Raw genomic sequence first — 15,220 nt, forward strand, 5'->3', positions numbered from 1 at the left:
GCAAAATGCGATATAGCCCTGTGTGGAGAAGCTGCCCCGGTAAATTGTACTACTACAGTACAGTACTAGACTACTGCTGTGTTCGTCTTGGTAGCGATTGCGTTGGTTGAATTGGATTTAACGTTCCGTTGTACGGTTTAGGCTGAAATTAATTAATTTAATGAACAGATTGACAAAGTTTAGTCTGTGGCAATGAAGTTCAGGTTAGTAGTCAGATAGTTTCACCTATTGAAAGACTTTTGATTTAAGTAAGGGGAGTGCCGAACATGTTCTGTCACCGTTTGACTTCCTAAACAGCTGTGTAAGTTAGATGTTTTTGTAGTGTGTCTCGCGTAGGCTACAGCGTTGCAGTGAGCAACACTGGTTTGAAACCACAGGTAATGATAATTTCACCAACAAATCGTTTACTTGTAATGTCATAATAAATCCTACAACGAAAATGTATTTGTGAGGAATGTTTATTTTAACGATTGAAAACAGATGCATCATAGACCACTGTAGTAGCTATGTGTTGCCCGGGCAACAGCGGCTAATGTCATGCTAATGCTTCAGTGAAATAGTAGACTACCGTTTCCGAAAGTAGATGTGGGCCTACTTCCTTAATAATATCAGCTAATAATGTACATTACATTTCACAATTGTGTTTCACATCACAAAGTAAAATGAGTAAATAGTTATCACCCTGGCCTCTTTGCTTGTGGCGTTTCTGCAGCTGCCTTGCAGTAAAGCTATAGTTAGCCTAGCTATCCCCCAAGTTAACCAACCCGGTCTCATCCCAACTCGTCAAATATTGACGCTTGGGCAGAGCCCTTTGGCGTCACTATACCGACGCCGGGGGACGCCTTTTTCGTCGTTTTTTGACGCCTAGGGACGCACATTGACTTCCACGTTAATATGTTCGGCTTTTCCCGTAGAAAATTGTGAAATATGGCATCGTATTTTGACGCATTAGGTCTCCCATAGATTTTGATGAGTGGCTTTCGGATTTTTACGAAACGTCACCAAAATAAGTCGGGTGATTTCGTAAGAATCCGGCCGATGTGCTTTCAACATGATTTCTTTTGTTATATCCAAGACATAAACGTTATAAATGACATAAACCTTATTTAAGGACATAAAGGTTATTTATAAAATGTACTGATACAAAATAAACCGATCTAAAAACGTAGGCTATATGCATAAAAAAAAAAGGAATATCATTTTTATTTTAATCATAATTTTAAGCGCATTGAAGCAAGCACGTCAAATGCACTGACAGCAAAACCTATAAATTATCCAACATTATTGTAATTTTATTATTACACACAAGTCGCTGAAAAGTTTGACGCTCAAGATCTGGCTGGAACTACTTCTTGTCAACCAAACCTCCGCTCTCTCGTTCTGAAAAGGTAAGCTATTATCGATTAGGTAAACGTATATTTAAGATACTATCCTATACAGTTTTTTAAAATTGTTTTTTAGGTTGGTTTAATGTTATTATGTTTGACGTACATTGCCCGGTGCTTTGCATCACCAATATAAATTAATTGACTTTGTAAACTGCAAAAATAGGCTAATACACTGTGCTAGCTAGCTAGCTAGTCTAACGTTATGTCATGCAAGGTCATGAACCGGTGCACATTCATTGGACTCAGACCAATGTTTATCTTTGCTGGCGTGGTCCTTTTTACATCTCATAGCTTGCTAGGTATGACATTTATTGTATTGTATTTTGTATCTCTTCTTACTTGCAGCTCAAGTCACGCATTTTCTGGAATATCCTTATTACCTCACCATATCCTTGCCTTACAGTAGCCTATTTCATAATTTATCAGGACGTACCTGTGTATACCTGTGTCCACCTATCACTGTCACCTGTATTACGCCCTCCACAGGCTCTGCCTGTCTTTCTGTTTCTGTCTTTCTGTTTGTCTGTGTTTGTGTGCATCTCCAGGCTCCAGTGATCCAGTCCATCCTACCTGCACAAGATCCACACCTGCGGTCCAGTTTCCCAATAACTTGCGGACATACCCTGGTTTGCCCTCCACTCACCGCCAGATCATTGTTTTTACAACCTGGTAGCTACGTTCCCGGCCTCCTTGCACTTCCGAGTCTATTATCTACTATTTGTATTCAAAGTGTTCTAATATTGCACTTTCTTGTGTCCCAAAGAAACATCCCACTCGCCATCTGCCCATTTGTCTGTCTGCTCTTTCAACTCAATGATGAGTGATTTGCAGTTGATGGAATTGGAGGATGAGCTTAGGAGTGCAGATACATTTATTGAACATCTCAAGACAGAAGAGGTAAAGTAGCTTCTGTTTTGTCTATAGTTAACAGTATTCCTTCTTACCAGTCCATATAAGATACATGGAGGCATATTTAAAAGACATGAATCAGAAGGGTTACACTACTTTAACTGCTTTTTCTGTCAGTAGTTCGAAGGCATTTCCCATATTGGTAAACCTTTCTTAAACCATGTTGTAATTCTAGACAGAGAAGAACAGACAGAAAACTAGGACTGCATCACCAAAACCTGTTCATTGGAAGAAGAGGGACCACAATGGGGACATTGTTCACCAGCGCCCACGAGCCCTTAGAAAGCAGTCAACATCAAGACCAGACGAAGGAGGACATGTTTCTTCTTCACAGCCATTAGACCATGGCCAACACCTAGACCATGGTGATTAATCTTTTGTTCCAAATGCTGTATTTCAACAGTGTGTTGTGGCAATGTTGAAGTTATGATATTATTCTTTTTTTGCCTCAGTTTTGAAGATTTTAATATGCAGCAGCTTGAGGACCTTATACAGGACTCAGAGAACATTGAATCGCAAGATTTTGTTCAGCAGCTACCATTGTCCAGTTGGAGTCAAAGGCAGAAAGAGGTCCAACAATGTTGGCAACAGGCGAGGCCACAGAACCTTGACAATTCTGACAAGAGTCTGTGACACTCCATGATGGAAAATACATCATTTGTGAACAAGGTTGGCGTTTCTTTTTCAATTGATTGACAATTTTCTTAACAGATCATTCTTATCTGAAATTGAAATGTGTTATTTAAGTCATTACTCACAACCCAAACATTCTTAATTGTATACCTTATGGTTCTTTGCCTTGCAGATTGTGTTCTGCCAACAGCTCTACCTCAAAGGATATGCTCCTGTGACACCGCTGATGCAGCAGTCTCTGTTGGTAGATCCATCATACTGGTTTGCATAAATGGTAGGATCTTGTTAAACTATTGAATTTTTTTATATAACACATTACTTTGATTTCATGTTATTGATTTGCCTTTCATGTGCTCACAGGCCGTTATGATCTTCACGTTCCGGTGCTAACATGCAAACATTGCAACCAGAAATGGGCTCCAGAAGTCAGTGACTTTGTAAAGAGTGGTTACTGGCCCGCTACCATGCAGGCACAGACACTGTTCCACCAAGATCTCTTCCATTCCTTTGAGGCTATGAAGACAGCAGCTCCAGGAATGTCCAGACAAGCCTTTACAGCAATGTTGGACCAGAGAACAAAGCAATATGGAAGAGTAAGTAAAAAGCAGTTCAGGGTCCACAAGTGGCTGTAGTAGGTAGAACATATATCAGATAATAGACTGAAGACCTTACCACACAAAAGTCATTTGCATCCTTATGGATTTGAAAAGTTGCATACAAAACACAAAACATACAAAGGCAAAGATGTAGTTTATCGTTCTTGAAAGCTGTATTATATTCTTTCCTTTAGACTGGCATAGTGAATGCAGATGCATTTCAGAGAAGTTTTCTGCAATTTGTGTACGGCAACTATGAAGAGAACCAACCTCTTGGAAAGGAGCCATTGGTCTGTCCAGCCTGTAGCCCTGAAATGGTGGCTGTTTCTGTGGATGGCAACAGAAAGTTGTACAGGTTCCAGAAAACAAACCAGTGAGTTCTGTGCACACATTATAAACAGCCAATGTAGTTAATATACAGTATGTCCAGCTGTTAATGTCACTGTTAATGTCAATGTTTTTTTTGATAAGTGCTACATATATAAAAGGTCCTATTACAAAGGTAGTCCATAATACATTGTCTTAAAGGAGTGAAGAGCCAGGGTTCTTTGATGGAGTGTTTTTAGCCCGAGACTCTGAGGTGTCCAGTTTTGTTGAGGAGGTCTGGGGAAGTGTCAAGAGTGTAAGTTTTACATTATTCTGAACAACATTTATTGGGAATATTTTGTAACTAGAAAACACGATTGCCTTTGGAGAAGGGAGTCTATGATCAGGTGGGGATACAGCACTAGATTCTTATCCAGGGGGCACAGTACATTCATACTGCATATTGCTTTATCCTTCAAATGTAAGATAGGTCATGCCAAGTGTGGAAGAAATTGCGATTTCCTGTGTGCTTACATTATTCACTAATCAATAGAACTAGTCATTGAATACTAGTTAGTATGTTCTCATGTAAGCTTGCTATTAATAAGAGTAGATTGTGTCTATGTGTCAGGGTTAATAGATGTTCGGGATCAGGAGAAAGTACTGGGTAAACGTCCTTTGTCATGACTACAAGGAGAGCGCCAACTATGATCTCTCTAGTCTGAGTGGTCATGTGTTGGGAGCTGTGAATCTCTCTGAGACTGTTGTAACGTCATTACTGCCTGACTGTCACTATCTATGTTTACATTCCTGTGCCCTATAAAAGATGGTCCTCCGGCCTTCAGAGCCGAGAGAGACATGATTGAGACCTAAGCCTGGTGTTGTGTTGTCATTTAGTGTCAAAACACTTTCTTCATCAAAAGACAGAATCTTGACAGTTAAAGTTTGCGTGAACAGTCCTGCAATCTAGTGTACTTGAATTAACTATTATCATGTTCAAATGATTTACTTTGGTAGACTGCAGGAAAAGCGATGTGTGGTGACTCCCAATGGAATGCAGCAAGAGAGACTTCAAAGCGGGCCAACAAGTTGGATGAAGAAGGTGTGGAAATTGCTGTGTGTAGACATGGATTTCTTCTCAAAGGTTGGTATGGGTCTGATTAAGTAGTAGTAAAAAGATAAATAATATATATTTATATTATGATCTAATGCCTCTTTCATGTGCATTGTGCTTTTTTGTAAAGGTCTGAATATGTATAGAGGAGAAATCTTTGCATATCCAATGTTTCTCCAAAAAGAGTTCCAGAGTGCTACATTTTTGGCCATGGATGTGACCTGCCGATATGTGCCATACTTGACAAAAGTGTCAGAGGCCCTGACTCATCTTCAACCCCTTCAGGAAATGAGACATTGCTTGTCTGTGATGCATGCCAAAGCCCACAATACAAAATGCGAGGTGATGCTTTTAGCTACTTGACCTTTACATTTTAGAGTATGATGTGGCAAACTGAGTGTAAAATGCCACATACCACAGTGGTCTGGACTGACCCATACAATAACCTAGGAGTGCGTTTAAAGTTTTTCTGTAGCCCCTAAGTGCTGCCCTCTAAAGTTGGTAATCTCAGGATATGCTTTAATATCGTGTGTCCACACTGCTTTACACATTATCTTCTTCCTGTAGATTCTGTGGACTGCAAGGAACCAGGAGGGTGCCGGCACCACTCTCGGTGAAGAAGTTGAGCAAGTGAATAGTTTTCTCTCCAGATGTGCCCTTACCACCAAGTATATGGCCAAGTCAGGTTTGTAAGCTTATTTCCCCCTGCCAGCCTGCAAATGTACATGTGTTACAAAATTGTATTTTGATTTTGTTTTGTTTTTCACAGTAAGAACTGACATGCTGACTGTCCATGCTATGGGGTGGAATGAACGGAAAGAGAATGGCCTCCATATAGCCTTGTCTTCCAGATTCAAGAAGGTATGTTCACGTACTGAAGATGATTAACTATTTAAAGCAGTTACATTTAAACGTAACTTTTACTTATTATACCCAAAATGCATCACGTTGTTATAGTACCCCCTAGTAGACATTGTAGTGGTACAGGACCTCTGGTAGTTTAAAAGACTGCCTTCTGTATTGCTGTTTTCAGACAGTAGAGAAGACTGTGGATGTAGCTGAGAGCCTGAAGACAATGCAGGAGCAGTTGCATTGCTGTGATGACATGCTGAAACAATGGGTTGTTGATGTCAAGCAGTGGGCCAGTAGCAGTAAGAAAAATACTTAATATATAAACACTCTCAGTCACTTGGTTGTAATGCGTATCTGTAGCTTAAATGTTAAAAGTTTATTTATTTTATCTTTAATCAAGGAAGTGCAGCACCTGGTCCTGTTGATGCTCAAAGTTTGCAGATCACAATCGAAGCACTCTTTGTGAGCATTGGTCAGAAAAAGCACTACCTTTACAGACAGAATGGTATGTATAGTGTAAACATAACTAATGCAGATTAATCTTAGGCTATACTGATATCTTCATTACCATGGCAGCTCTTTTTACGTACTATTGTTTTTACTGTATTTGCAGATCGCAACAAAAGGCGACAGAAAATAACTCAAAAGATAGCCCAGGAAAAGAAACGGTTGCTGGAAGACATCCAGAGATACAACCAACAGCCTGATGGTGACCTTGTGGACACAGACTTAGTTGTGCAGAAACTCTCTAACAAAGCTGCAGAGAGCATGATCTGGCCTTGGCAGGAACAGAACACAGGTGTTGCATCAAGATTTAACTTTAAGTATGCATATAAAATGTCAATTAATAGTAATTTGTTTATTAATGTCAAATATTTTTCTTCCTTTACAGACGGTGTGGACATCCTCACAAAGAAGAAGCTCTTTGACCACGTAATGCTTGCCTCACGACTAAAAGAGGAAAAGCAGATCCTTGTGAAGGAGATGCTGCAGCACTGCCAGTACCTCAAGGACTCAGTGGCAAAGGTCCAGACACTGATGGGCACTGTTTTAGTGAGCACACAGACAGGAAGTAAGTGTAAATCAAATTATCTGGCTACATGCACGTTCAAATTTATAGGTCAAACTATTTAAGTGGAAACCAATCCTGCTAGTATAGTCTTCGGTAAATTAATTTCAACATCAATTAACAACATTTCCAGGCTTGCCAAATGGATTAACCGAGGAGGGGTCCAAGGGCCTCATCAGTGCACTAAAGAGAAGACTGCAAGACCTGAGACTCCAACAGCAGACCATAGCAGGCACCTACAGATGCACTCTCAAACCAAGTAACAGACTGGTGGAAGAGGAGGACAGGGAAATGGAGGAAGACATGGACTGGCAACGTGGCAACAGCTCGGATGATGATGATAGTGATGAGGAGGAGGATGCAGAGAATTGAACTCAAGTCACTTGGATTTGAATTACTCAGTCACAGCTGTAATCGCCTGAGACCTAACTTGATATACTGTGATGTATACTGTGTGTTCTCTCCCTTTGATCTCTACCTGTAATGGCCCAGGCGAGTCAATTGCAACAGAGGCTGCCTCCAGAGCATGACTGCAGCAGAGCACAGAGCATTATTTGTAAATGAGTGGTAGAATATAACACTTAACTTATAACATGGGTGAGTTGGTGACCTAGCTAACGTTTTCGGGTTTTTGTTTTAGATTCACTGTTAGGTAAGGGAGTGCGCTGGCTCCGCCTTCCATTGCGGGGAGGGCCAGCGGCTACCAGGTTTTGGTTTTATTTTTACTAACTCAGTCTTGTTTTTCTGTTCAATAAACTTTGGTATTATTTTTTACATACATTGACATGCGTGGTTGGACTCACCTTATGTTGGCTGGCAGATTGGGCAATTGGGAAATTATGGGGATAAATTATTCATTTATTATTCATCATATATTTATTCATCATATATTTAAATTATCCCGATTGTTTTTGAAAAATTTGGATTTAACTCTGTATAACTCGAGACAACTATCATCTCAATATTTAGGCTACCACACACGTTAATATTGATTAGTGACCATTAGTGAAAATCCGAGTCTGGATGAGGATCAAGTTCTGTGTGTAATATATGGTGCGTTCGACTTCAGGCAGCGCTGGCGTCGCCTGCAGCCCGGCTGACTTGAAGCAGCCAATGGTATTCTCAGATTCAAGGCAGCCGGCTGTCGGCGCTGCCGGCGCTGCATGAAGTCGAATACACCTAAAGTCTCATGGGTAGGCTAATCCCTCGATGCGTCATCTCATTTAGAATACTACTCCATTGCCAACTAGGGCATTTAATGCTAATATTGATTACCTCTTCAACACCTCCATTATATTATAATCTATTCATACATACTTTGTATGTGATATATAAATCGTTAAGATGTTTTCAAACCCTAAACTTGTAAACTTTGAAACATGTAGTTGAACTACAAATATGGCATCGTTCAACATCTCGATTTAGTGTTTAATGGAATACGTTTGTAGTTCTTTTAGCAATTTGTGTTTTACACCAATATCATCTCAAATTTTATATCAGATTGATCAGAAATGTACATTTAAAATGTACATGTATTATAGATCAATAAGCATTATATATAATCAGCACTACAAAAGTAAACTTTGGCATGTATTTTTTTCATACTTTTTATTTTATATTATATTCAAGTCTTGAATGTTTTTTTCACACTCTGCATGGAATGTCTCAATGGAGCAACATGCACATTTTCAGCCCGGTAGCAGCATACATTGGAGTACAAGACACATTTTAGATTTGGAAAATGAACATTTCAAGGTGGCGCTGATGAGCCTCTATCTGGCTTAGAGGTAAGGCCATATGAAAAAAAGTATTTACTAGTCCAAAATATTCGTCAAGGCAAGCCACGAACATGTACCACCAAGGACAACAAACCCCTAACCCTAGCGCAGTCTGTTTAGACCATGTCTTACGCAGAGCCACTAATCATCTTCTAAGTTTGGGGATAAACAAATGCACAAGTGGGTCTGTACCCTGATATTGTTTGTGCTAAACCAGGACTATGTGCCACCGAAACATAATTTGACTTTGACCACTGATGGTAGTCTATTTAGATTATGAATGGTCTTGGAATCTATACTTGGAAAGATACCTCACTGCAATGGCAGATTTGGATTTTAAAAAGACTTTGCCGTATAACAAAATCAAACCCATTTTTGGAAAGGTCTTAGCTTGCAGGTTCATTTATGTAAGTTTGACACATTCCTGTAAACCCTTATCTGATATATTGACCTTTGAACCCTTGCCAGGGGTCACCTTAAAGCCCTATATTTAGTAATCCTAATTAGGGTAATTAGGGTTAGGGTTCCTTTCATGGCACACAGTTCTGGCTTGGTACAGTGAATAACTGCGGTTAGATAAACTATGTCTTTCAGTTTCATAACCCTAGCCCCTACAGGGGATCAACAGCGCCACCTAGAAAAGGTAATTTCCTAAAATTCAATTCAATTTATTTTTACAGCTGAGGCTAGGAACAGCCTGGGATTTTGTATTTAGACCAATATTGACCCTCTTCAAATCATACTGGAACCATGTTTGAAGATTATGATGTAAAATAATGTTAAGTAAAGGTTACATATAAAGACATTTAAATGTTGACTTTTCGAGTACTGATACATTTTGTCTTTCATAAAAGACCAATGAATGTATATTTGTCATGTTAAGTGATTTAAATGTAACTGAGGACAAAGATCTTCTCAAAAGATTAGTTTTTAAATTGAAAGTAAAAAAGAACTACATTTCCCAGAACCAGAACCGCCAATATGTTTTAACGCTAATATGCGCCATATTTGTAGTCCATGTAAGTTCACTATGGTTATAATTTTTGTTAAGTGTAGCGCACATTATATATAGACCTATTCAATTACTTTAAAAACTTGTATAAGTCTTACCACGTGTTCAACACGCTAAAAATGAGAATATATAATTTATCATTCATATAGCCTACCTTCATGCCATAACCTTTGTAAAGGCATGGATTATTCTGAATGCGACGTCATCGCGCCGCACTCCCAGTACAGATTATTCATATTCAGCCACAAGGAATCCATCATTTAACATTGTATGCAATGTGGTGTTAATAGGGTAACAAATTTACATCTGCTTGTAATGGCCTAACTTTTAATCGAAGTTCTCTTCATATGTAGTCTACTCTTACCTCCACCAAGCAAAGGATCAGACGGTTGCTTGTAGGCTTACATAAGTGAGTCCAACCATGCAAGTCAATGTTTATAAAAATAATACCAAAGTTTATTCAACAGAAAAACAACACTGAGTTAGTGAAAATAAAACCAAAACCTGGTAGCCGCTGGCCCTCCCCGCAATGGGAAGGCGGAGCCAGCGCACTCCCTTACCTAACAGTGAATCTAAAACAAAAACCCGAAAACGTTAGCTAGGTCACCAACTCACCCATGTTATAAGTTAAGTGTTATGGAGGCAGCCAAGTTGAACCACAATCGATGCCCAGAACCCAGGAAGTTGATAACAAACAAAACATGAACAGAGAAAAAGACAGTGGCCGTAACAGTATCACAACAAGCTCATCAAATGTTACAGTGTATATCAATAACAAATACAGAACTGGGAACTCTTAAAACAATAACCAGGCAGCTAGGCACAGACATATTAACAGCAGGCTTCCAGGTATCCTCCCATTCTTTTACACTGTGAAAAGAAATACACATCAGAATCAGAATATGGTTTATTCATGTGAACAAGAAGAACAGAATTTACTGTGGCAGGGAGGGGCAAACAATAAACATACAGATCTTAAATTAAGTAAAAGTGCAAAAGTTTAACTATTTCTAAGAACTAAAATCTAAGAATAAAACAATTTAAATATAAAATATATATAAAAATAAGAATAAGACTAAGTAAGTACAATTTTGATAACATAGTTGTTACTTTATCAAAAGTTAGTGAAATAGAGTGATCAATGTAAACTTGTTTTACAATTTCACCACGAGATTTTGTGACTTAAGTTAAAGGTCCCCATGGCATGCTGTTTTCGGATGCTTTTATATAGGCATGGTCCCCTAATACTGTATCTGAAGTCTCCTCCCGAAATTTTTTTGCACGGCCGTAGCTCATTTTATCATTGGCGGGCCAAATTCCTTGGACGGGCAAAGCAGAGAAAGGGGAGGTAACCTTTCCCCTTATGACGACATAAGAGGAAAATTCCAGATTGGCCCATCTGAGCTTTAATTTTCTCAAAGGCGGGGCAGGATATCCATGGGCTTGGTTTACACCTATTGCAATTTCTAGCCACTGGGGGACCATAGGTAGGATAGGGGAACTCATATTAACGTTAAATAACCTCCTAAAGTGAAGTTTTCATGTCATGGGACCTTTAACACTAGTATAAGTAAAGGTTTGGAGAAGCACATTTTGTCATATTGTCTTAAATAAAATTCAAATCCTAATAGTAATCAAATCAAATGCTTGGACAGTAATATGAATCTGGTATCTGTGGCCGTTACAGGACTATAATTAACACAAAGAATAACGAATCCTTCTTGGATACTGCAGTTCTTTAGTAGAGTAGAAGTTAATCTCTCTGATTAAAGTTGGTGATAGTTTATCCACAGAGGCAGTGTATGTTTAATGATAGATGTTCAACTTTTACAACAAGAACTATAGGCTTTTCACAAGTTGCTTGTGTTGAAAAATTGCTGTTGGCTACATTTCATATGGAGGAAGGAACTTGAGATATAGCCAGTTTGAGAGTACAGTCTCTTAGAGTTCGATGGGCCTAAATGTTAACCTGACACGTCAGATAGTTTGTTGTACAGAACCATCTGGGGAAGTCATCCTTGGAAACTGTTAGGAAAAGGGCAGGCACTTTTACCCCAAAAATTGCAAGTGATTGTATCTGTCTATTAGGGCCGGGCGGTATGACGGTATATACCATGCGACGGAAGAAATGTGTCTATCGGGAGAGATTTGGCTATACCGTTTCAACCGCGGTATACTTTTTGACTACTTTAAAAAAAAAAATTGGTTGGGCAAAAAGGGCTCGCATCCAAAGTCTTTACAAATTCGTGATATTTTTGTATTTAACATGAGGTCATGCCGGGAAATATCAAACTGAGGCTTTAACGTATCGACCGAGCTTTAACGAGGTTGATATGCCGACACCGAAGTTAGATATGGATAGTAAAACTCAGACTGATTGCTTAGGGCATTACAGATCCTTATTGAGCTGTGAGTACGTCACCATGCGGATGGCATGACTGCGCATTAGCCAATCGGAACGCTCGTACTGTCGTTGCCTTTAAATAATAGCCAGTAACGTCTTGTAGTACATGCAATACCGTTTTTTCCACCACACGAGTGGTACCATTTCTTAATTGAATTTACAGAACAATTACTATACCGTGATATATACCGTAACCGTGATATAAAATTACTCATACCGTGATAGAAGATTTTGGCCACATCGCCCACCCCTACTGTCTATCACTCTCTGTCTAAGGCCTGTAGCTGCCAGGAGTTCCTCTGTAGGATGATAATTCGTTTGGCAGCAAGTGCATAACTTCAGACGGCCTAAGGTCAGGTGGCTGAGCGGTTAGGGAATCGGGCTATTAATCAGAAGGTTGTCGGTTCGACTCCCGGCTGTGCAAAATTATGTTGTGTCCTTGGGCAAGACACCTCACCCTACTTGCCTCGGGGGGAATGTCCCTGTACTTGCTGTAAGTCGCTCTGGATAAGAGCGTCTGCTAAATGACTAAATGTAATGTAAATGTAACTTGAAGCCTGGCAAGATGGATTCATGCACAAGCTAACTCAAAATAAGCCCCCACTAAAAATAATTTAAATAAAACACAATTGCATGCATCTGAGCTTACCTGCTTTGAACGTCCCTCTTTTTAAACAGGAAATTGCAGCCTGAAAATATATAAACAGAGGAATAACAAATAAGATGATTTGCCAGATTTTTTTGGGTCATTACAACAAATGATTGTTCATGATGCATAAGCCTATGACCCTTACATAAGACAACCTTTACGTTAAATTCTTTTTCTTTTTCCCGGGTACTGAATTTTGGGAAGACCTTTTTGAGGAGAAGAGATGAGGGAAGGAGTAGAAAGTGGGTAACATAGAGAGAGGGTTGGTGAAGGAGGTAAAGAGAGCGAGGGACTGGGGAAAGGAGGTGCGGAGAAAGAATGGGAGGGAAGAGCAGGAGAAGAGAAAGAGTGAGAGGGAAGAGGAGGTGAAGAGAGAGAGGGAGTCATAGGATGTGAAGAGAGAGAGGGAGTAGGAAGAGTAGATGAAGAGAGAGAGTTTGAGAGAAGAGGAGGTGAAGAGAGAGAGGGAGTCATAGGAGGTGAGGAGAGAGAGTTGGGGGGAAGAGGAGGTGAAGAGAGAGAGTTCGAGGGAAGAGGAGGTGAAGAGAGAGAGGGAATAGGAAGAGTAGATGAAGAGAGAGAGGGAGTAGGAAGAGTAGATGAAGAGAGAGAGGGAGTAGGAAGAGTAGATGAAGAGAGAGAGGGAGTCATAGGAGGTGGTTGCGGGACCGGGACAAGGTTAAGGGTGAAGGTTTGATCCTGAGTGGAGGCAGGGGATGTTGCTTCTGGTGTTTCTTCTGGTGTTTCTTCACCAGCTGTGGCAAGAAGGCTATTGTGGTCTGAGAGATAAAGACAAATAAGTAAATGTAGACGTAACATTATTTGAATCTAAGTATAACAGCCCCACAAATGAGGTTAATTTAAACAGAAATAGGGTCTAATCTGTGAATATTTACTCATCAACAATATTCTATTAGTATATTCTATGTTACAAAAAGTATTTAGAAACTAAATGTAAATGCAAAGTGAAGGATCTATTCCAATATGTAATGATAGTATTCAATGACACAAATCTGTGTTCTAGAAAGAGTGGTCTGGAGTCGCATAATATTAGCTTTAATGCAGCAGTTGGAAACAAGTTCAGGGACTCTAACCCTTGGAGTGTATTTTAACCTCTCCTTTTTTAAACATAAAACACGTAGGCCTACAGGGACTGTCACCCTTTTTTAAGAGGACTCTAACCTCTCCTTGACAAAGACAAACCACATGTTAGGACTCTCACCCTTTTGAAGAGGACTCTAACCTGTCCTTGACAAGACAAAACACATATAGGGACTCTCACCCATTTGAAGAGGACTCTAACCTCTCCTTGACAAGACAAAACACGTGTAGGGACTTCCACCCTTTTGGAGAGGACTCTAACCTCCCCTTGACAAAGACAAACGTGTAGGGACTTCCACCCATTTGAAGAGGACTCTAACCTCCCCTTGACGAAGACAAGCCACGTGTTAGGACTCTCACCCTTTTGAAGAGGACTCTAACCTCTCCTTGACAAGACAAAACACATATAGGGACTCTCACCCATTTGAAGAGGACTCTAACCTCTCCTTGACAAGACAAAAAACGTGTAGGGACTTCCACCCTTTTGGAGAGGACTCTAACCTCCCCTTGACAAAGACAAACGTTTAGGGACTTCCACCCTTTTGAAGAGGACTCTAACCTCCCCTTGACGAAGACAAGCCACGTGTTAGGACTCTCACCCTTTTGAAGAGGACTCTAACCTCTCCTTGACAAGACAAAACATGTATAGGGACTCTCACCCATTTGAAGAGGACTCTAACCTCTCCTTGACAAGACAAAACACGTGTAGGGACTTCCACCCTTTTGGAGAGGACTCTAACCTCCCCTTGACGAAGACAAAACTTAAAAACGGTTGATTTCCCACCACTGTTCGTTTGACTAGGTACGATGAAACATAGTAATCGTCTAAATTTGGTTCTCAGTTCCGAATAGCAGTACTTTGAATTAACAGGTGTCTGCTTACCTTTTTTTAATGTTGAGGCGCCTCTGACGATTACGTCTGCCTCCTCGTACCGGTGTATGGGTCTTTCTCCCGATCTGTCGGTCGGGCCGGAACCCTCTGGACTCCCTCTTTTCAGCGTCGGGGTCACCATTTGAAGGATTCATATATCTATGTGTCTATTCCAATATGTAATGATAGTATTCAATGACACAAATCTGTGTTCTAGAAAGAGTGGTCTGGAGTCGCAGAGGTCCCATAATATCAGCTTTAATGCAGCAGTTGGAAATCAACAAGTACAGAGCTCTGGGGTTGTCTACGTTTCCCTACCCGCAACAGAGTTTGTGCTGGTTCACGAAGTCCAACTGGCTATCTGTCCCTCCCCAGCATATATTTATACAGTGCAATTGAAACACAAGTATCAAAAAAGGGTTGAGCTTGTTCTCTCGTGCATCAGGGAGTTGTTCTTGCCTACGCGTCCCACCTGCTCGGGTGCCGTCTCCACCCGGTTTCAAGGTTGTTTCTGAAAATGAAAAGATAGAGACACAAA

The 15,220-nt window shown here is 40.2% G+C and overlaps 1 protein-coding gene and 1 long non-coding RNA gene across 7 annotated transcripts; one reads left to right on the forward strand and one right to left on the reverse strand.

The window, feature by feature from the left end:
• Positions 1-4,866: 4,866 nt before the first annotated feature.
• LOC136954382 (uncharacterized) lies at positions 4,867-7,253 on the forward strand. Of its 6 annotated transcripts, none has more exons than XM_067248008.1 (9): positions 4,867-4,980; positions 5,077-5,288; positions 5,514-5,631; positions 5,716-5,807; positions 5,980-6,097; positions 6,199-6,303; positions 6,412-6,597; positions 6,691-6,876; positions 7,001-7,253. In XM_067248008.1, the coding sequence occupies exons 1-9, from the start codon at positions 4,887-4,889 to the stop codon at positions 7,237-7,239; spliced, it is 1,350 nt and encodes a 449-aa protein (XP_067104109.1). In that variant the 5' UTR covers positions 4,867-4,886; the 3' UTR covers positions 7,240-7,253. The 6 variants fall into 6 exon arrangements, with proteins under 6 accessions (XP_067104109.1, XP_067104110.1, XP_067104112.1 ...); XM_067248009.1 differs by having other exon boundaries at positions 6,691-6,870; XM_067248011.1 differs by having other exon boundaries at positions 6,691-6,824; positions 7,001-7,116.
• Positions 7,254-10,214: 2,961 nt separating this feature from the next.
• On the reverse strand, positions 10,215-13,175 carry LOC136954385 (uncharacterized). The gene is made up of 3 exons (XR_010878104.1): positions 12,856-13,175; positions 12,711-12,750; positions 10,215-10,527 (listed from the first exon to the last, which is right to left on the reverse strand). It is a non-coding gene; the product is annotated as an uncharacterized lncRNA (long non-coding RNA).
• Positions 13,176-15,220: the final 2,045 nt, after the last annotated feature.

The sequence above is a fragment of the Osmerus mordax genome, chromosome 12 (genome assembly GCF_038355195.1).
Source record: "Osmerus mordax isolate fOsmMor3 chromosome 12, fOsmMor3.pri, whole genome shotgun sequence".
Taxonomy (NCBI): domain Eukaryota; kingdom Metazoa; phylum Chordata; class Actinopteri; order Osmeriformes; family Osmeridae; genus Osmerus; species Osmerus mordax.

What these genes read in the sequence shown, in the direction of transcription:
- LOC136954382 (XM_067248008.1), top strand. Translation starts at nt 4,887, where the DNA reads ATGCAGCAAGAGAGACTTCAAAGCGGGCCAACAAGTTGGATGAAGAAG. An exon ending in CTACCTTTACAGACAGAATG is followed by an intron (nt 6,304 to 6,411) that starts GTATGTATAGTG and finishes CTGTATTTGCAG; the next exon opens with ATCGCAACAAAAGGCGACAG. An exon ending in CACACAGACAGGAAGTAAGT is followed by an intron (nt 6,877 to 7,000) that starts GTAAATCAAATT and finishes CAACATTTCCAG; the next exon opens with GCTTGCCAAATGGATTAACC.